General features: G+C 34.0%; 1 protein-coding gene and 1 pseudogene across 3 annotated transcripts; one reads left to right on the top strand and one right to left on the bottom strand.

Annotated features, from left to right (window-relative positions):
- Window positions 1-4428: 4428 nt before the first annotated feature.
- On the top strand, window positions 4429-10424 carry LOC114741673 (lysine-specific demethylase JMJ25-like; annotated as a pseudogene).
- A 3110-nt stretch (window positions 10425-13534) lies between these two features.
- On the bottom strand, window positions 13535-20982 carry LOC114742630 (uncharacterized aarF domain-containing protein kinase 2-like). Of its 3 annotated transcripts, XM_028931801.1 has the most exons (6): window positions 20833-20982; window positions 20618-20716; window positions 17833-19177; window positions 16899-17168; window positions 14527-14682; window positions 13535-14008 (listed from the first exon to the last, which is right to left on the bottom strand). In XM_028931801.1, exons 3-6 carry the CDS (start codon window positions 19168-19170, stop codon window positions 13889-13891), a joined length of 1884 nt encoding a protein of 627 aa, XP_028787634.1. In that variant the 5' UTR covers window positions 19171-19177; window positions 20618-20716; window positions 20833-20982; the 3' UTR covers window positions 13535-13888. The 3 variants fall into 3 exon arrangements, with proteins under 3 accessions (XP_028787634.1, XP_028787015.1, XP_028788224.1); XM_028931182.1 differs by having other exon boundaries at window positions 20618-20982; XM_028932391.1 differs by lacking the exons at window positions 20618-20716; window positions 20833-20982 and having other exon boundaries at window positions 17833-18563; window positions 18680-18761.
- Window positions 20983-23184: the final 2202 nt, after the last annotated feature.

Here is a 23184-nt window from a genome sequence, read left to right as displayed (position 1 = left end):
GTATATGAAAAGTTATGAGTTCTTGAAATTATGGTAAAGACTTGGAAAATTAAAACAGATCAAATGAATTGTGATTTTTGTAATAAAAATGGAGCGTGAATGGAATGAGTAATGAACCAGTGACTATCTTTTCTATGTAAAGAATTGAAAGAGTTTCAAATAGAACGTAGAACTACCTCATTTCAATTTTTTTAAAATTAGTTATGAATTTTTAAATTTAGTAAAATTTTTAGGGTTACCCAATAAATAGTAGACCGAGAATAAATTTTTCAAAGTAAGGTTTTTCCAAGCTTAATACCATATAATGTGGTTCCAATTAACTTGTTTTGACTTTATAGATGGTCTAAAGTTAAGGTGTTACACCAAAGGTATTAATAAATTTTATGTTAGTATTAAATATAAAATCTCGATTTATTTTATTTTTGAATTCATAATTGTTTTAAACAATTTCTATTGATTACAGGTGATGTAACTTTTTCATTAAGAGAGTAGTTTTCAAGAGGAATTATTAAGAGAAATATTTTATAAAAACCAATACATATTTTTTTAATAAATAACTAATTTAATTAGTTTTTTAATATTTAAAAAAATGTAAATAAAAACCATCAAATATATAAAATTGTGAATGGATACTTAAATTAACAAATTGCTATAAGAGACTGAGTCTTAAATATAAATTATAAAATGTTAGAAAAAGGTAAAAAATGCCCTTATTTGAAAATAAAACAACGCCTCTATCTTATCCTCTCATTCTCTTTCCTTTTCTTCTCCCCCCGGTCCTCCCTACTCTCTTGTTCCCACCCCACCACCCCCTTCTTCGTTGTCCCACCTCTCCCTCCCCAACCTGGCCACCTCCCCCTTCTCCATCCCGCCTCCCCCCCCAACAGAGCGAATGGCTAAGAAGAACAAATTAGGTAACTCCCATGGGTTGTCCGGAATGATTGGGCGTAAAGCGTCTGTAGGTGGCTTTTTAAGTTCGCCGTCAAATCCCAGGGCTCAACCCTGGACAGGCGGTGGAAACTACCAAGCTGGAGTACGGTAGGGGCAGAGGGAATTTCCGGTGGAGCGGTGAAATGCGTAGAGATCGGAAAGAACACCAACGGCGAAAGCACTCTGCTAGGCCGACACTTTGTTCACTCAATCTCTTGTTTACTTAATGAATTGCCCATGAGCTTTTTTCGTTCACCCACCTTTTGCTTCTTCTTGTTTTTGTTTTTGTTTTTTTTTGCCTGTGCACTCAATATTCAATTTTGTTGTGGAAAATGAAGAGTGTTGTTAAATATTGCAAAAAAAAATTACTGTCATGATCATATTAGTTTACTGTAAATAGATTTTCAACAAATATTATTTCTCATACTAAATTTGTCATTGCAACTAAATTGTAAAAATAATGTCTATTTTTGTTTTAAATTAAGTTATCGTGAATAACTTTTCAACACTAGTTATTTCACATACTAAAATTATTATTGGTAACTAAATTGTGAAAATAATACTTCTCCGGTCCTTAATAGAAGGCCCATTTAACTAATTTGATTAGATTAAAGAAGTTAGTTAAGTTAGTTAATTATAAGAAAAGTGACACATTTTTCCTAAAACACCATAATCATCTTTCTTAATACTACATCTCCCTCTTCTATTTGATTATAGTTGAGGGAGTATCTATAAGGGTAATTTAGATAAAATTGATAAATATGATAAATGGGCCTTATATTTAGGACTAAAACCAACTCAACAATTAGGTCCTATATTAAGGACCGGAGGAGTATCAATTTTTGCTCTAAATTAAGTTATTGTGAATAGCTTTAAACACTTTTTATTTTCTATACTAGACTTTTCATTGAATGTTAAATTGTGAAAATAATACCAATTTATGGTAAAACTTAAGTTATTATGAATAGTCTTTCAACACTTGTTATTTTTCATATTAGACTTATCATTTGCAACTAAATTGTGAAAATAATATCAATTTTTTCTCTAAATTATACTATTGAGAATAATTTTTTAATACTTGTTATTTCTCATATTCGATTTGTCATTGGTAATTAAATTGTAAAAATAATACCAATTTCTAATAAAACTTAGGTTATTTCTCTAAACTATGCTATGAATTTCACATTATTTTCACAATTTAATGGCAAATGGCATTTTTAGTATAAGAAATAATAAGTGTTGAAAATCTATTCATATTAATTTAAGTTTTAGTAAAAATTGACATTATTTCTACAATTTAGTTGCTAATGACAAGTATAATATAAGAAATAACAAATATTGAAGAGTTATTCATATTAGCTTGGGTTTTAGTAGAAATTGGCATTTTTTCAGAAGTTAGTTGACAACAACAAGTCTAGTATGAAAATTACAACACTTATAAGGAAAATTACAACAATGTTATCACCAATAACCAAAAAACCAATATGTGTTTCATCATGACCATTTTTTTTGTGTGGCAATATTAAGTGATAAGTGCATAGTAAAATGGTCTTAATATCTCCCTCTCTCCTCCCTTCCAGAATGAAGTGGCAACTCAATCACCTGATATTAATTATCAGAAACAAAGAATATCATTAGAATAACATCATTTTTTCTTTTCAATGTTCTTCTTCTTCTGCCTTAGACTCTGGATTAATATGGACAAGGCAATTCAAATATAAGCACTTGAGTCAGAGGTCAGCTGATTCCTCCACGCTCCGAGCATCCAACCAGACTCCGCTAGTTTCCACTGCAAACAATGATTTGACGAAGAAACAAATAACCCCAAGGGTAAGCACTCGGAAGACCAAAAGGTTCCCAATTTATATACGACAACTTTGGCCCCAAAAAAAATGTATATACGACAACAATTGAGGATGATTCAAGAAATGTACAAAAGTATTGGGTTCTTTCGGTTTTTGTGGTCCAATGATAGCCTTATGACCATGAGAAAGTAATCTCGGAAATTATATAGTAATCTCGGAAATTCAAGAGGTTGTGTTGTATAGCAAGTGAAAATGTTAAAAAGAAGAAGAAGAATCGAACAAATTTTGCGGAAGAATTCATAATAACAAACTTGAAGTTCTTGATTTTGAGATACAAGCCTTATCTCCTGCTCTTGCAACGATCTGAAATCTGAGAGCAAACATGCAGAAGATGATTTTAAGCCAGAAAAATTTCAGGAGAAACAATGGAATAAAATATGAAAAAATAAAGAGGAGAAGATGGGCACGAGGAAGTGGAGAGAAGGAGGAAAGAGAAAGATGAAGAGAGGGAGAAAAAGAGAAGAAGGAAAGAGAAGAGGATGAGATGGAAAAAAGAGAAGATTTTGACTTTTTTCTAATATTTCATTATTTATGTTTAAGACTAAGTCCATGCTAGTAATTCAAGTACTCATTCATAATTTTAAATATTAAAAGGTCTTTATTTGTGATTTTTTTTAATATTTATGGGTGAATAATTTGTATTATATGATTATGACCAGAATGATTATCATGCAGACTCATTTACTGTTAAATAAATCTCAGCATCAGTCCAGCTAAACTCAACTTCATGCCAATCTCACATCACAAATTCTGTAAGGAGCAACAAAACATAATTTTAAAGAGTCTCCGGGTTCAGAAAATGAAACATATATTTGCTTCTTCAGTTGAGAAATATGGTATGGTTGACGGATGACCATATTGTAATGATATGATCTCTCAGCAATCTCATCTACGATCCAGTACTTCAAAAATCTGATCCATCCAAAAATTTAAAAACAGAAAATAAAAACATAATTGGGATTATGAAGATATTAGAGGAAACAGGCTTTCACTAACTAAACAACAGTTTAATTAGTGCTCATTAAAGCCAAAAAAACTACACACCTAATGATCTAATTAACCCACAGTCACAGAAAATGGAATAATTAATGGAAAAGTGCAGGTGTCCTCAAACCCAATCATATAAGAAAACAAACAAAAAAGAATGACAATATCTGATTCTCAAAACTTTTTGAGTGACAGATACAAATGAATACATATATCAGCAGAAGGAAAATAAATTAAACTGACATATTCAAAGACCAGTAAAGCTACACATGATTTGGTTCATATGAATTGATAAAACAAGGTTATAAACAGCTATCATAATTCAGACCAGACAACGTTGGCCACAGCATTGATGAAGAATCACAAGTAAAGCTGTCATAATTCAGAACAGACAACGCTGTTGACAGCAATGAATGAAGAATCAAAAGTAAAATGCTAAATTTCGTGAAACTGGTTGATTTGCGCCCAAGAAACTCCAAGGAAAGCACATTAATCAATAATCCCAATACTGAATTGAAATTAAAATCTGGGTCCAGTCACAGAAGAGCCCATGTAAGTGATTAGTGAATGAATTAATATGAAAAAGCCATCAAGGAAAGTAAATCCGTATATTGAATGTTCATTCATATGGTAGCCTGCTTTTCAAGAAGGCCTGGCAGAAGCGTGCTTAATTATCTTATCAGGTCAGAGGGAAGAAGATCACAGAAGATTTTTGAACAGTTGTGTCATCCGGAATTATATCATTCATTCATGGAGGTTTGTCGAAGATTGCGAGGCTAAATAGGACTCCATCTTTGGCCATATTTACGGGAATATGCCATCTTTGAAAAGGATGAAGTCCAAAGCCTTATTTTTCTACTGCACAAACAATAAGCACTCTTTGGCGTCTGCAAACCCTTCTTTTTTCTGGTGTCTCTGCGCTCTCTAGGCAGAAACGACGGTTCTTTCCCCGGTGAATTTTCCGGAGACAATTTCAATTGGGGTAGAAAACTGTTGGAGTTTTCCAGGCAAAAAGGTTTCAATGGTGGAAGACGATGATGTTTTGCCGGACCATCTGCGCTGTAGCCGCACCGATGGCCGACAATGGCGGTGCCGTCGGAGAGTCATGGATAATCTGAAGCTATGTGAGATTCACTATCTCCAAGGTCGTCATCGGCAATACAAGGAGAAGGTCCCGGAGTCGCTGAAGCTTCAGAGGAAGCGAAAGAATGGGAATAATGACAGCAATAACGACTCTGTTGTTCTCGACAATGTTGAAATTAGGGCACTGAAAGTAGGGAAGGAGTCGAACCTGATAAAGAAGAGGCGAAATTTCTCTGATTCTTCTGAAGCAGTGGATGCTCATCCTGTAAAGAAAAAGGCCTTGAAACAAGGCGGTATGCAGTTGGAGTTGATAAGGATGGTTCTGAAGAGGGAGATTGAGAATCAGAAGAAGAAGAAGAAGCTGGTAGAGAACAAGAAGAAGCAGGAGGAAAAAGAGGAAGAAGAAGAGCAGATTCATTACAGCGAGGGAGAGTTGACCAGAGAATTACCCAATGGTGTTATGGCAATCTCTTCGGCATCAACGCCACAATATTACAACAATGTTGGTTCACATTGTGATTGTAAAGTAGGGGCTGATGATAAAGCAATCACACCACGTTACTTCAGGTCCAAGAATGTGGAGAAGCTTCCGCTGGCAAGTTGCAGGTAGGATCTTTGTGGGTTTTAACAAATTTGTTGTATTTTTTCTCATGCTTTCTGGCTGTTTGATCGTTTATATATTTTCCTATCTGGCCGAATTGATTGTTTATGTAGGTATTGCCTTTTGGGCGAAACTTGAAGAAGTTGAGGGGGAAAAAGTGTCACTGGTGCCAGAAAAGCGATTCTTGGAATCTCATTAAATGTTCAAGCTGTCAAAAAGAATTTTTTTGCATGGATTGCATCAAAGAACGGTTTGTTGGCTTCATTCACCTCCTTTTTGTACATAAACTTCAACCTGCGAGTCGTTTACTGTGAATACTAAATTATGTTTGTTGTGTATGTTGGATTTCCTGTTACAATTTCGTCCTCCTCTGCTTATTTGCTCAAGCTACAAATTCCCATTTGAGACACAGCTTGTTTTCTTGAGAGGATCCAAACTGCGAGGTGTTATTTGAGTATTGGCTAATGCTGGAACTAGAATTTATGAAGCTCTAATTTGATTAGTTCTGGCAGGAGATTGCTTGTAATATAAATCTAGAACCTTTTTGTTTTAAAATATACTCCTGTTTATGGAATTATCAAACCACGGGAAATCATCTAACATTATTTAGACCTGTAGATCTCTATACTCTTTCTTGTTTTTCTGCTGTTAGGTAACTTTCATGGCTGTGAACAATGCTAACCAATAATGATAAGTGCCAGGAGTTTTACCCATCCTGTTTCTACTGTTTTCACCTTTTCTTATCTAGGATTAATACATGAGATGCTTCCCTACTCAACATGTGTAGGTACTTTGAAACTCAAAATGAAGTTAAGATGGCATGTCCAGTTTGTCGAGGAACATGTTCCTGTAAAGACTGCTTGGCAAGTCAATATAAAGACAATGAAAGTAAGGTCTGACATCAAAGTTGAATGACTTGTGGCTCAATTAGTGTTTCTTTTGCATCATACTCTAACAAATGAGTTTATGTCCTATTGCAGGAATATTTGGCGTGTAAAAGCAGAGTGGACAGAATTTTGTGTTTCCACTATATGATCTGCATGCTTCTTCCTGTATTAAAACAAATCAGTGAAGACCATAATATTGAACTAGAAGCAGAAGTGAAAAGTAAAGGTACTAATCATCTTTCTCCCTGCGTTGATTATTGTTAACTCAACCTTTCTTGATTGTGTATGATGGTTATCTGTGATCCTCTTGTACGACAGAGAAAAGAACCTCTGATATTCAAATCAAGCAGTTTGAGTCTTGCTGTAATGACCAAAACTGCTGGTAATCTCTCTTCCACTGATACTATTAAGAAAATTCAAATGATTTTTTAGTGCTTATGGATGGCATTGGCATTCGGTTCAGCATACCCAATGAACTAGCTCATCATTTTCCAGGATACCGAATAAACTGAAAGATGGCATTGCCAGTGAAAACCACGTTTTGGATGAGGTCATTTCCAATGGCAATTTGACTGCTACTTCATCACCAGATGGCACAATTTGTAATGGTTCTGGCAATATATCTTGTTCCCCCAAAGAGCTTGGTGGCTGTGGTGATAGCCTCCTTGATTTGAGATGTCTTTTTCCTGTAAGTTTGATCAAAGAAATGAAAACAAAAGCTGAAGAAATATCTTGCTGCTATGACTTTCCTGAATCATTGGATAAAAGTTCAAGCTGCTCGCTTTGTCTCAATTCTGATAATAAGATTGATAGAGACAAACAATGGCAAGAAGCAGCTCTAAGAGAAGATTCCGATGATAATTGCTTGTTTTATCCCACAGTTTTGGACATCAGTCGTGATAATTTTGAACACTTTCAGAAGCACTGGAGAAAAGGCCATCCAGTGGTAGTGCGTGATGTTCTCCAAAGTAAATCAAATCATAGCTGGGATCCACTGGCCATGTTCTGTGCTTATCTTGAGCAGAGTATCACAAGATATCAGAATGATAAGGACTTACTTGAAGCTTGTTTGGATTGGTGTGAGGTCAGTTGATCAAATAATTGCATACGGAATAACACTTCTAAATTGATGACTTCTTAGTTTGCTAAAATAGATTAGGCTTTCTTCAAATTTTATATTATTCAAAATTTCAAGTTAGGTTGTTTTTATAATCATAGACAATACTGCTCATAGTTATTATTTGAGATAAGCACTATCAAGCATACATGTAGACGTTCAATATCATATTTCAACTCCTCCTTTTTAGATGGGATGGACATACCACTGAACCAAATGTCATTGCTAAAGTATGTTATTTGTGCCTGCGGCAGGTAGAAATTAACATTAGGCAGTATTTTTCTGGGTCTCTAAGATGTCAACCACAGAAAAATAATTGGCATTATATGCTGAAATTGAAGGGCTGGCTTTCTTCCCAACTATTCAAAGAACAATTTCCGACTCATTATTATCAAGTAATTGCTGCTCTACCACTTCAAGAATACATGAATCCCATGTCTGGTATTCTGAATTTAGCAGCAAATTTGCCACAAGGGAGTGTAAAACATGACATAGGGCCATTTGTCTATATGTCATATGGCTGTGCTGATGAACAAGTTGATTCTGTGACAAAACTCTGTTACGACTCATATGATGTGGTATGTTTCCTTCCTTGTTGTTCTGCACTTGATTTTTTACGCGCATCTTCTTTCATGCACTGAGTGGGTTTTTTAAATAAACTAAACTGCTGATATTCGTTATTGTTTTAATGAAATATAAATGCCTTTTGTATCCTTCATGCTCAATTTTGGTCATTCTCATCTGAAGTAATACAAATATGCAGAACATAAAAGGAAGTTTGCGGAGATAATAAGTTATAATGTGTATGATTTGTAATTACAGGTTAATATCATGGCGCATTCAACAGATGTCCCTCTCTCTACAGAACAACTTGATAAAATAAGAAAGTTATTGAGAAAGCACCGAAATCTGTGTCAAAGGGAGTCTCCCAAAATTATTACTGGGAAGATAATGGGACAAAGTTTGAAAGAAAATTCATTATTGCATGCTGAAGATAAGGAACAAAATGGAGTGCAGAGTATGGTTAGAGGGCAAATGAATTTCTTCCGGAGGGTCAATAGAACAACATTAATCTCTACAGAGGCAGGAACAGCTAGTCCGAGTACGGACAGCAATATTTCCCAGGGTGGAGAATGTGATTCAGATACAGATTCTGATTCTGATTTTGAATCCAATGTACTTCACGGGACAACCCAGAACACTCCATTGTCTACGCTTGATAATCCCAGATATTCCTGTGATAGCGCAAGTAATGGTAGAAATAAAAACCTAAGTGATTATTCTGGTGCCCAGTGGGATGTATTTCGCAGACAAGACGTTCCAAAACTAATAGAATACCTTGAAAGACATTGTATTGAATTTGCTGATACCCAGAACCATAAAAATAAGGTAATTCTTATACAGTACAATTATTAGTTGGACTTCGTAGGAGCTGATGATGATTTGGTCTCTTCATTGTAGATGATTCACCCACTTCTAGATCAGATCTTCTTTCTTGACAGTACTCACAAAATGAGGCTTAAAGAGGAGTTTGGTATGTATACTTCTGTGTTTGATAGTCTGTTCCAATCCAAAAGAACTATATTGACATGTCTATGCTGTTATATCAGAAATTGAACCGTGGACTTTTGAGCAACATGTTGGAGAAGCTGTCATCATTCCTGCTGGATGCCCATACCAGATAAGGAATCCAAAGGTCTCCTGCATTGATATGATTTTTTTATGCTGTATAGCTCCTCTGTGTGCGTACACACGCATATTGGGGAATATTTAGTGATGGACTTATTTACTGCAAATGAGATGAGCGAATCCTGGCGTTTATATCCCGCGTGAATGGTCTCAAGATTAAAACATGAAGTCAATTTGATATCTCTTTCGTAAGTGGTTGTGTCAGCTGTGCTTTAATCCTGACCAATCATCTAAAGATCCAATTGTCTGGATTAAACTTTACTCATTCACAGTAATCAAGTGCCTTGCTCATAATTTGTATAAGTAGCCGTGGAACTTACAATTGCTTTTATTCTTGAAATCCATTGTAATTGAACATGCTTTTACATTTTGAAAGAAACAAAAAATTTTGATTTCTTAGATTTTAGCAAACAACTTCCAAGAATTTGTGAAAAGCCTTGCAGCTACCTTTGTGGAAAATGCATTAAAGATTACACGGTATAAACAGTCAGACTTTACCCAAGAAGAAGGCTGATAAAGGTTCTGCCTTTGTCGAACATTTGATTTTTGTAGACATTTTGTATTGTATATCCTAACTTGTGCCTTCTTGTTTTTTCCCCGACATGTCCTAACTTGTGTCAGATGTATGACAATTATTTATTTCTTGACTTGCAGTGTTGTGTTCATGTGACGCTTGAATTTGTGTCCCCTGAAAATGTTCCTGAGTGTATGGAGTTGATTGATGAAGTCCGTCTACCTCCTGAAGGACATAAAGCAAAAGTGGATAAGCTGGAGGTAAGTTTCATAGTCATACTTGCTTTCTTCAGATAGTTGTTCTCTTTGGACTGACTAGAGTCTCTTTGTCTCTCTGGTCAATGGTGAAAACAGATGGAGAAAATGGCCCTTTATAGCATGAGAACAGCAATAAAAGAAATAGGAGATCTTACATGTAAAAAGTGATTGTGCCAGCTGAAATATCAGTATATGCCTCTCTGTGAGTCTTAGCCTTCCTAGATGCCTTCATTTTTTTGTACATTTTAGATCTGTCAGTTAAATTGATTGATTTTAGTTTCTATTCATTTTTATTCACCAATATGTGTCTCTGAAATTGAAATAAAATTGTATGGTCTGTATAAACTTCTCAATCCTTTTTCCTGAAGGAAATTGATAAATTTTTAAAGGGAGAGTGAGAGGGATGTATTATGGTTTTAAGGACCATAAAGTTGACGTTTTGGCCACACTTTGAGCTGCAGTTATGTGGACTTTATCCAACTAAACTGAAAAAAGGTGCTATGCATCAAGCATGACATGAGACACCCGTTCTTGTTTGTTGATAGTTTTACGTTCTTTGTAACAGTTGAATCCAGATTCAATTTATGTTTATGCTTTTAAGTTTCATTTTAGGAAAAATAACACACAAGTCCCAAGCAATACAATTTATTAATCTAAGTTCCCTTAACATCTCAAAATGAATAGGAGGTCCTATGGAACCTAAGAGTAATACATTCTAAATAAGAAATTACGTAGTTATCCCTGTTCTCAATTGATAAGCTCATGGGTTTGGATTAACAAGTCAATGAGAAGCTATTGACAAGTTAGGAAGTGTTAGTTGATAATTAAATTTATGGGATAAATATAATTTCCATATAAAATCAAATTATAACAAAAGAGTATCTTTGAGTTGAAATCATGTGTCACCAAAACATGTACATTAACATTAGATGAAATGGTGGCTCTATATCATAATCTTGTTGCAAATATCCATTTACAAGCTCTTGGGTATATATTAATAAGTCAATGGGAACCTATTAACAAGTCAGGAAGTGTTGATTGACAAGTAAATTTATGGGATAATATAACATCCACAGAAGATAGGAAAATTCTTATACTCTTGTTATAATTTGATCTTATGTGGAAGTTATATTATCCCATAAATTTAGTTGTCAACTAACACTCCTTGTCAATGCTTCCTATTGACTTGTTAATCCATACACATACACTTGTTAATAGTTGTCTGCAATAAAATTATAATATAAACCCATTATTTCATCTAATATTAGTGTGTATGCTTTGGTTATACATGATTTCAACTTAAAAATTGTTATATGATACTCTTTTGTAATAATTTGATCTTATTTGGAAGCTATGTCAATAGCTTCCCATTAACTTGTTAATCCACTCTTGTAAAATTCCCAATGTTAGACTCAACAATTTATTTCAATATGATGCCATTGAAACTATGCTATATGAATATCACATGTCAATTAAACTTCTTGAATGACAAAGCATTATACGCTGCCAACTTCTGCAGTGGCAAATACACACACACAGCATAAAATGAAGGAAAAATTATACACAAGTCTTAAACAACACAATTTACTAATATAAGCTCCAAGCTCCTAACCTCATTTACAGCATATAAAACTGAACAAATTTGATGCATAGATAGGATCTGATCACAAATTATAGTTTTATGTCATGAGTAGTGTGTATACTTTTTAGTTGTATAGCAGCACTGTGCAGCAGCAAATATGTTCATATTTTTTGATGGTTTAAATTTTTATTTCTTTCTAATTTTACTTTTATTATGAATCATTATTTTTTTTTAACAATTGACAATTTAGAGATCATTTTAATTTTGTATCATACATGTTTTAAAATTTATTATATAGTGAATGTGGACTGTTCAAATAAAATATAATATGGATGGTTCATATTTCAGCAACAAAAACCCCAAGCCCCTATCATCCCTGGTATTGTTTGCCAACTCTAAGACTGGAAGAAGAAAATAAAACCTTAAAAACTTAGTATTTGAGACTGTAAAGAAAAAAATATCATTTTTTGTTGCTTAAATAAATACTCTTTGATTCTTAAATGTATCAACTAGATAACTAATTTGTTGTAATTAAAAAAATAGTAAAATTAGTTATTTGTAAATGATGATAGTTTTTTCAAAGTAATTTCTTTAATTCTTTGTATTGAACTAACCACTTAATATGCTCTATCAATAGAAATAATTTAGAAAAAAATTATAAATTTGAGATATGATTGAAGTTGAGGTAAAATTAATTCTTAAATTTCTTCTTCTTTTTTTTTTGCAACTAATGGTTACTGCAAACTAAGAAGCTATAGGTGTATATCTACAAGGACAACAATTATGGATAAACAATTAAAGCATCTCAGAGTTCATAAATTTACATAAATTTTAATCCCATGCTTGGCAAAAAAAGAATAATTTTCCAAATGTTCTTTTCGTGATGCAACATTGTTGAAGTTGTCTAGAAAAAGAAAAAAAAAATTACTTCTTTTATTCTCAATTTTAAATTAGACTATTGTAATTTATTTTGTTTGAATTGGATCAAAAATTCGATAATTTTAATTTGTAGACTTAATGAATTTTATTTATAGAAATGATGTTAGAAACTTAAAAATAGTGTTAAATAAAATGAAAGAAATTTTATAAAGGGAAGATGACAAAAAAAAAAACTTTCATGAAATTCCCTAAATTAAAAAACGAACAGGTTTTTACACTCAAGGATGGATGTGTACTAAAAAAATATCAATTCAATCAAAATAAACTACAAGAATCTGATCCAAAATCGATGTAAATAACGATGACTCACGAATAATTTTTTTTCTAAAAATAAAAATACCTGGCATCAACTCTATCCTTGTCTCCAACAAAACTTGTAACTTCCATTTGAAAGTTAAAGAAGCAAGTACTCTATAAATTGTACTACATGTATTATAAAAAGATAAATATATAGCACTATCATTGAGCATTATATGGCACTATCATTGAGCATTTAACTTCATTAACATTGAATTCCTTCTACTCAATCTAATTGTATTGGTGGTAGCTTTAATTAATATTACCTCTGGTCCTAAATATAAGAACTAGTTTGTAATGCAATTTGCATTACAAACTAACTCTTACATGTAGAACCCACGGTAGTATTGGCATTAGCATGTTGAAGCCAAAAGAAGATTGTTCAACTCCTGTTAAATTCTATTGCAGAAAGGACTAAAATGTGAATCTAGTCGTCATGAAATGAAGTGTGTTTTTTGTGGCAGGGTGAGTGCGTGTTTTTTCTTAATGCGACCTTAATTTCCCAAAAAAAAAAAACGGCATAAAAGCAAACTAATAAAATAGCTGAAAAGTAACAAGATAAACTTGTCTACCACGCAAGTACTAAGTTGAATAGATGAAATTACACGTGGCCAAAATAAGAATTGGCATTTGGCAAAATGATATGCTGAAAGAGCAGCAAGTTATCAAAATTCAAAAAGTGAAAATAACGAGTTGTAACTGCTTCACAGGGCTTAGGGAAATTAAACAATCTGATAAGCCTACGTGATATAAATAAAAGAAATAAACAAGTTGACATATCCTATATAAATATGAATCATCTAACTACAAAAATTGGGTCAAAATGGAAATATAATAATCATGATCATTTACCATAAGATTTGTAGGGCATATTTCATTTCCAAAAACTTGTTACAATAAATATACTTCTACTTCTACACGTGGCAGACACGCGTAGTTACATCATGCAACTGAATAGTTCCATGGAATAACTGAACGCAAGATAAACACAGGTGATAGTAATATTTAAGGAGCAAGACCAAAAGACAAAAATCTGGGAGCCCAAGACTGAATGAATTCTTGCATCTGGTGACTACATAGGGTTATATGGCCAAAATTGTTGCCAAGGAGACTCAATAAATAAAAAGAGCAATATCATTCTCAAGGAGCCATTAGACCATCAATTGTATAAGAAAGGGATTTTGCCCAGTCCGCTCTGAGTACCAATGTTTGAAGCGTCTCCATCACATCGTACCCAGGATCAAGCTTTCGCTGCCAACCCTGCAGATTCATTTATAACCGCATCAGCTCAGATACATTAGGGGGGAAAAATATAGAGATCTCAATCCAATCAAAGATATTAATATACCTAGAAAGAATACAACTTTTGGTCTTTGAATGATTCAGTCTTCAAACTGAGCTAAGACAACTTAGTTTCTATACTTTCTTGACTCTTAAGAAAGTCAATATAGATTTTTCATTCGCAACAACTCAATGCTAATTCAATAAGCTATAAGGATCAACTTGTTCTAGGTCAAAGTTTGGGATAGAAGTTTGAGGACTGAATCTATCATAGGTGTAGGAAGCCATACCAATGCGACTGATCTTTTACTCCATGCAAATACACAAACTCAAGTTTTCAAGTATGAACACTATCAACTAACTTACAGATAGTTGTGTGCGGAAAAGCCAATGTGAATACCCAGGAAAGAAAAAAGAAAAACAAAAAGGGATATTCCACATGTTTACATACTCATTTACATGCACTAGATGAGACCTGAAAATTTTCATCGATTTACCTCAAGAACCAAGATTGTCACAATCACAGTACTGACATTGCCATCGATATTAACTCTGTGACGCCTAACTTTCTCAAGTAATTGCTCCACGCATTCAGCGGGATGGACCAAGTCTCCTTCTGGAGTGCCCCAAAAAGCAAACGCCTCATCCACTTCCTGTTAGGAAACAGCCTCAAGATGACCCGAGTCCCCAGAATCACAATGAAGAGACCCAAATACACATAGGGCAAGCACACACAGACATAGGCACAATGCATATGTATATATCTATGTACGTATACACACGCACAAAACAAAACATTTTCACCAAAAGATAAAAGATAAAAAGAAAAAATACCAAATGAAAGAAAATATCGTATCTCAAAGATGAAAATAAGAATTAATCGCTGTTAATTCATGAGTCTATAATTGAGATTCATACAGAAATCATTAAAAATGCATAACAAAGTGATGGATACTTTAGTAGGAAAAGAAACCCTCTTTCAAAAGGTAGTCATACAGTATTCCATGCAACTCAATGTGGAATTTAGATTTTCCATACTATTTTAGTCCTCCCAAGCCCCAAGCTGTTGACCACCAGCTCTTAATCCAATTGACAAATGCCTAAGTGAGAAGGAAAAACATCCCCAAAATACTAGCTGTAGGGGTGGGAAAATCAAAACACTCAAACTTCTACAGCAACCCCCTCCCCCAAAAAAAAAAAAAAACACACACACACACACACACAGATTCATATCAGTAAAATCCACAATTAATGACACGGTAGCTTTACAAAACTCAGTTTTACAGCCACTTGAACCCATTCTGAAAGAAATTACAACAAAAATATTAACAGAGAAATCTTTTTGAATAACTGAAAGCTTCTATTAATTACAACAGCAATGAATCCAACTATGTGAGGGCCGGTGGACATGTGATAGAATACTGATTATTGCGGGATAAAGGGTGATTTGAGGAGTTAGAGAAATATTAGAAATATATATTTATTTAAACTATTTTAGATATTTTCCATTTTATTTAGATTATTTTCTGATTTGTGAAGTAGTCCCCAAGTTTAGGAGTAGTGGGTTACGATATTTGCAGATTAAGTCAACAATTTTATTTATTTATCTATTATCTAGGCAGTTATTTCCCATAATCAGAGTTGTGGATTATGGGAGTATTTTAGGGGTCTTATATTTCTGTCTATAAATATCAAGCTTCACCTCATGTAAAATGATCATTGAGAAATAAAATATCACTTGAATTAATTGGACATTCTCCATTCATTTGGCTGTTGAGAGTTCAGACCGTGTAGAATGCGATCCTTACTTTGCTCATTCTTAATAGAATTTATCATTGGTCCATCAGAGAGTGTCTGTGAGATGCTTACACCACTCACTATAAGCCCCAAGCACACTTATGTGCCAAACAAGATGCCAATTAACATAAAAATACATTATTATGCAATAAATATCATGTTGTAGATCACAATGAATGATGAATCTTTGTGGAGTCAGCCTGAATGCAGTGTTAATTCACTCAGCCATCAGCCTATTTTATTCTCTTTATTACTACTTCTAGTCCATAATATAAGATTTACTTAATCAGCTTGGGTAGACCAAGGAAATTGGTTAATTAGTTTTTTTTTTTTCTTTGTCAAAAATTTGTGTTGGTTTTTCTAAAATACCCTTAAATCATTTGCATTAAAACTACCCTTTGATGAAACTTCCCTTTACATGTGCAATCAATAGGGGGATAGTTTGGAGAAAAAAATGACAAGTTTGAGAGACAAAATGGATTGAAGTTTTACATTTAAGACCAAAGTCAACCCTTAACTAACTCTTATATTAGGGATTGGAGGTAGTATTATTTTTCATTTATTAGCTGTGCTATTTCAGATTTCCATTTCCTATAGTTTTGGGCATTCGAAGACATAAGAGAAAACAAATGTTGACCAAACGTGAAGAGGGTACAACAGAAAACAGAAAATATTTATTCTCCGTAGTTTTTGGGCCTCAAAATTCTTCATATTACCGGTGAAAATAAAACATATATAGATCTCCCCAAGTGCTCTAGATGAGTGATTAGCAGTACAAACTACAAAGATTTGATCTGATGATGTTTCTGCTATGCCCAACAATTGTTTCTGAAAATGTGAACTATGGACGACAGAAAATTCGAATAGATCATTCTTTTACTGGACATATGCAAAAGAAAGGAGGCATAAATGAATGCATGAAAAATATGGAAATATGTTGTGTGACCGTAACAAATGAACATTGAACCCCATCTTAGTTGGCATCCAATAGTTAAAAAGTATAATGACAGAATAATGAAGACATCATCCACAAAATAGTTCCTACTAAAAAGTTACATGTTTAACATGTTACCTCAATAAAAGCCTTTGGATTTGGGCAGCTCTGTTGCTTTGACAACCTGAGTGCGCACTCTGCAGCAGTTTGCCCATCTCGGCATGCAACAGCTTTGAAAAATTCCACTAAATTTACTCGATCACTCCCAGAGAGCTCAGCAATCATGCCTACATCAAGGAAAACAACATGAGGCCTTGATTTGAAGAGCCTTCTGCGAGAAGACTTTCTCTGAGGTACTCGAACAAGGATATTTCCAGGATGCATGTCTGCATGAATAAAGTTGTCCACCTGAAAGGAAACATCTCAATGTCTTTATACACAATAAATTTATGAAAATTGCAGTCCAATATCATCTTATGCACCAGGCTTACTTATGTTCAGACTAATTATCAGTTTTTAAAAATAAAAAAAAATTTACAAGTTACAAACATTAATCAAACAATGAAACAAGTCCAGTCCAAATACATGCCATGCCATGAAAAGAAAAAGTAAATTAACAACATAAAAGATTAATATGATCCAAGAACATTATTTTCAGAGAAACCGCTATTGCAAGAGAGGCTTAACTGTGAATCTCCTCCAAACCCAGGAAAAGAAAAAGGAAGGGGAAAAAAAAAAAAAACCAAAATCTTATGCATAAAGGGTAAAGTGCTAATTTACAGGCAGTTGGCTACAGTAACAACCCAACCTACTCATATTCATATTCAAAGAACCCCACATTTTCTTCATCTAACTATACAAGCTAATCTCGACAATATTCAGTTACATGAGTCAGTCTTTTCTATCCTTACACAACAATCAGAGTCTAACTGTTAGCAAGTCCATGAAAGAAATTGTCATAACAGTACTCAAGATATTTGCTTCATGCATAACAAACCAAGTACAGATAAATATGTAAGGAAGACCAACCACCAAAGTCAACACATAATAAAAACTAGAACATATATGTTACCAGCAGCATCTTCAATAGTGCATGAGTTCCAATGTGAGCCAGGGCAGATTTAACCCGCTCATGTCCTTGAAGCCCATCAACATAGTAAGCAACACTTTCTCCTTGTTCATAGGTTTCAACCAAAACAGAGGGATGGACAAGAGGATAGACAGGTTTAGGGAAAGAAACATCCTTCCATCGACGGAAATTGTAAATGAAGCGGCTCAAATGGGCTGCTTCCCTGGCAAGGTCAACTTGAGACATCATGAATACTGCAAACTGCTGCACACTTTCATCCAATCTTAACCATTTAAGTGTGGGAATGAGCTTTGAAATTTTTGCCACCAAATTAACAATTGCAAAATCTCTTCTAATTGATTCTCCAACACGCGGATGTCTAACCTTTACTGCAACCAGTAAGGGCGTTGCTTTCCGGCCAGGGTAACGATATTTCAGAGAAGCCCTGTGAACTTGAGCAATACTTCCAGATGCTACTGGTTCTTCTTCAAAACTATCAAAAATTTCAGAAATTTTTCGACCAAATGCTCTTTCTATTGTTTTCTTTGTGTACTTAAAACTATGTTCAGGGGCTTTGGTATGAAGTTCTGCAAGCTTGGTGCAAAGATCTCGAGGAAATAGATCAGGTCGGGTAGCTGCCCACTGACCCCATTTTATAAATGCTGGACCAGCTTTTTCAAGTGTACGAAGAACAATTTGAAGCCACATTTTCCTGAACTTTGGTCCAAAGTAATCTGCATATGGTGCAATAACTATGGATGGAGTGAATAATATTGCTAGGTAGACAGCTCTCACTAACAAAACAAGGACTTCTACCACCATGGATACAGATGAGAATAAGTAAGCATACCCATCTTGTGCACGCATATAAAGAGCACTGTGTGAAGGGAAACATTCTACGGCTCCCCAACTTTGCTGTGCCCATGCTAGCTCTCCACATGTGAATGCAAAAATACCAGGAACTAGCAAATAAGAACGGGTCAGGGCCAAGCTGACTGCTTGAGCAATCATATTTATGGAGGGAAATGTATTGTAACCATTATAAGAATATTTTCTGTTTCTGTATAGCCTTTTCCAAGCAAGTTTGGAATGATGTGTCACCGCACTACTCACTGAGACAACAGAAAAGTTTCTCACCAAATAGCATTTGCAAAAGTTTTGCTTTGACCCAAACATGAATGAGCTGCGTGGTTCACTTGGAAACTTATATTGCATGTCCAATCTGCATTGATGGATATTGGGTCCAACAGGGAGAACTGCTCCATAGCTACGTAGTTCTGGATGTCTATTTCTGAGGTTTTTGAGAATAGATTGGGCAGCTCTTCTTATATTTCCAAGCATCAAAAATCTAAAGATTAAAAAATTAAACATACAAAAAAGAAATTAGCATTCCCATCACATAATTTAACCACGTTACCAATAATTTGTGCAAAGGTACAAGTATACTCTCTGTCAACGTTAACTGTAATGACAATTGTCCATTGCATATAACCACCAAAACAAAAATGTTGCTGCACACTGAATGTAAGATAAATATATTAAACACCTATTTTTCCCAAAGTGATTGAAAACTAACATAATACATGACATAAAAGGTCCCCATTACTCAGTAATGATTAATGAAGTTTCAGTCTCAAATTTGTCCAACAATAATAGGAAATGGTCCCTACTTATTTTACCTTCCAACTACAAAGAAAACATTCAAAATCTGGGTTGTCAATCTAACGACTTACAAATGCATAAGATGAATTCATAGCCCCTAATGCAGTGCTACAAGTGATCAGTAGTCAATACCCCAAATAAAATTTTTTTGCATCTTCAACTACCAACAAAAATTTGAATGCAATATTTCAAAGCTCTCACCATTCATCAACGAATTATTTTACCCAACTTTAATAAAAGCTGTGCATTTTCGAAATATCCATTCCCAGCAACAATTGTCAAATAGTTTGATTAGCAACAGTATCATAAATGCATGATTGCTCTCCAATTAAATTTTCTTTTTGAGAAAAACAAATAATTCTTCTACCCATCCTTTGGAATCTTAACCCGGTTTTCACTCTTCACCAATTCTTCTATTATTGCCATGAAGTTCCGCCTCCTTTTCACTCTTATATATTTCATGAAATTATGGTCCGTTATCCCAAAATGGCTAAGTGAGCATTAGTTCTACAGCATTTCCTTTGGTGACTACTTACTGGGCAATCACTAATTTTTTTTTTTTAGTGGAAACTAAGAAATCACTATTATCTAAGTGGACAGGCCATAAATAAATAGAATAAGTAAATCCAACATTCCCCGACCCACCCACTCCCAAAAATTGAAAAATAAAAACACATTATATCCTTGCTTCAAGGAAGTGCCACAAAAGCTATGAGAAAACACCCAGAGGTAAAGGGTGTGCATAGGTTGCAAGAGGTCTTGAGTTGAATCTTCAGCACTACCGCTAAAGAGCCTAATAACAGGGCTATAAATTGATGGGAAATAAAAAATGCATCCGATTCTCCCCGCAATCGGATAACATTGGCCGTTATCATTCATATTGTATCATGTAATAAAAACTTCAGCTGCATTTCGACATGAAAGATTGCTTGTTTTAATTTCTACTTTAACGCTTAATCCCACCCGCGAAACCCGCCTATCAAGTCATTAATCTTAATCAAAACATACTTGTTAATTGCATAGCCTGGAATGAAAAAACAAAATTATACCATCCTACAATAAATTGCGCAGCCTACCATGAACAAACAAAATTATATAAAGCCCGCAGAGGAATGGGCGAGAGAACCTGGGAAGCAGAATAGCATGCTACTTCAGCGTAAAGACGGAAACGGCGCAGTCACGAAATCCAGTGAAATAGATGAATGTGGCTATTGAGGCGTAGCTCCTGGAAATTTTAGAATAAGAAAATCAGTGATGACAGCAAAGGCGGTTGGACGGATTTACACCCGAAAAATTCCGAGAGAATTCCTTCTAACTCTATTTTGAGGTCACGAAAATCACCCTTTTGTTTTTTCGGCCAGAGTCTCGAAAAATTCCGAGAGAATTCCTTCTAACTCTATTTCGAAATTTTTTTTGCTAAACCCAGACCTATTGGAAATAATTTTGTTCGAGACCATTAGATGTGCCCCTCGTAGGAGTATCGAACCAAAACTCACTACATAATACATTGAGAGGAATTGAAGATCTAATGACGAGAGCAAGAAAACATGCCTTAAAGTATTCTTTACAAAGAGTTATTATGGATCTTCAAGTTAAGGAAGCGGGATAAGGCCGAAGATGAACAATCAATGACTATCCTTGCACCAAAAACGCCCACATTAAAAAGACAAGTCAAGCTTATAAATAGGTCATGAAACATAAGGAATATGCAAGACCTTTAAGAGATGGACTTAGATAAGTTATAAGTAAGTACTTAGGTCTTTTTTTTGTTAATTTATTTGCTATTTTGATTAATTAAGTTGTAATAAGCTAGACATGATTAAATAAAGCCCAAAACAAACTTATTAAATATTTTTAAGAGTCTTAGATGACATTAATTGATTAAATAAAGCAAATTAGGATATTATTAGTTTTGTAAGGAATTAGCTTAAGTAGTCCAATTATTCTGCAATATTCATTGGACCCATTTAAATCTAAACCTATAGCTTATTTTAGTGAAAATTTGAATGGGGTTGCATTAAATTATTTTGCATATATTGAAGAACTCTGTGCCTTAAAAATGGCTTAAAAATTAGTGAAACACGGCAGCATTACTTGTGGCCCAGAGAGTTCATTATCCATTATTTCTGATAATGAAATCTTGAAGTATTTGAAGTCCCAAGGTAATAAGTTGAATAAGTGACATGCTTATTGATTATAATTCATTGAAACTTATGTTATGAAACATAAGCAAGGAAGAGAGGTTGTTGATATGTTGTTATGTAGATACACCTTGATCACATCTTTGCATGCTAGATTGTTTGGTCCTGAGATCATTAGAAGTTTGCATGAAAATGATTTTGATTCTGGAGATGTATGGCATTCTCGTGAAAAACATGAATTTAATGATTATTATAGAATTGATGGTTTCCTTTTCAAAAAGTGGAAGTTATGTATTCTTGTGAAAAATATGGATGTAATGATTATCATAGAATTGATGGTTTTCTTTTCAAAAAGTGAAAGTTATGTGTGCCTAAATGTTCAATCCGAGAGTTACTTGTAAAAGAGACTCCTCGGAGAAAATTAATAGGGCATTTTTGTATTCATAAAATTTTAGATTTATTGCAAGAACACTTTTATTGGGTTATTATGAAACATGATTTTATATTTGTTTGTGCTAAGTGCATATCATGTAGGCAAGTAAATCTATGCTGGTTAAAAAAAAAAAAAGCATATCTAGAGTTTGATCAAATATTGGACTAATATTTCTGAGCATTTTGTACTTGGATTGCGTAGGTCCCCTAGTGGTAGAGATAGCATATTTATGGTAGTTAATAGACTCAATGAAAGGGTTCATTTTATTGCACATGCTTAGACTAATGATATCACTCATATTGTTAACTTGTTCTTTTAAAGAAATTGTTCGATTACATAGTGTTCCTCGTACAATTGTTAGTGACCGCAATGCGAAATTCCTAAGATAATTTTGGAGAACTTTATGAAATAAATTGGGAAGTAAATTACTATTTTTCACTACTGTATTAATAGCATTATTGCATGCAATTATTTAGAAAAACTTAAAGAATTGGGGAAAATGCCCATTATATATTGAATTTGTATATAATAGAACTATTCATTCCACTACATGCTATTCTCCATTTGAAATTGTCTATTGATTGCTCCGCAGGCGTACAAAATCAACGTAATAATAAAGCTCAAAGTAATTTAGGGTCATAACTATAGGGAGGTTGTATATGTACTAATCCCGATAATTAATAATTAAAAAAAGGCAATAAACCAAATTATTTAACGAGAGTGAAATAATTTAAACCAAATCATAAACATCACTGTTCTAAAATTCTCAAACATAATAAACAATCGCAATAATTTAAAACAATTTGAGAAAAGAACTTGACTCAACCTTAATATTCTAAAACTTCTTACTCTTGACAGCTCCAAGTGCATGCCTCAAGAGTAACCCCTAGGTCCTCTATTTTTTTGATTAAACAGGGAAGATTTCAATTCGTCAAAAAAAAAAACACTGTGCAAGAGAAAGATTTTACAGGAAAATTCTAAGGACAGAAAAATTCTTTAGGGTATGTTTGGTACGAGGGATTTGGAGGGAAGGGGAGGGAGGGGGAAGGATTTTAATCATTTCTCCTTATTTGGCAACACACAAATTTTGGGAGGGGGGAGAAAATTTTAAAAAATTTT

Source organism: Neltuma alba, unplaced genomic scaffold, assembly GCF_004799145.2.
Source record: "Neltuma alba isolate B1F8T4 unplaced genomic scaffold, ASM479914v2 tig00000049_pilon, whole genome shotgun sequence".
Taxonomy (NCBI): domain Eukaryota; kingdom Viridiplantae; phylum Streptophyta; class Magnoliopsida; order Fabales; family Fabaceae; genus Neltuma; species Neltuma alba.
The sequence above is the reverse complement of the archived record's forward strand: the minus strand, read 5'-3'. Positions and strand labels throughout refer to the sequence as shown.

Coding starts and splice junctions, on each gene's coding strand:
- LOC114742630 (XM_028931182.1), bottom strand. CDS start 19,170: ATGCTTGGAAATATAAGAAGAGCTGCCCAATCTATTCTCAAAAACCTC. Junction 17,169..17,832: donor CACTATTGAAGATGCTGCTG/GTAACATATATG, acceptor GTTTCCTTTCAG/GTGGACAACTTTATTCATGC. Junction 14,009..14,526: donor TGACAATCTTGGTTCTTGAG/GTAAATCGATGA, acceptor ATGAATCTGCAG/GGTTGGCAGCGAAAGCTTGA.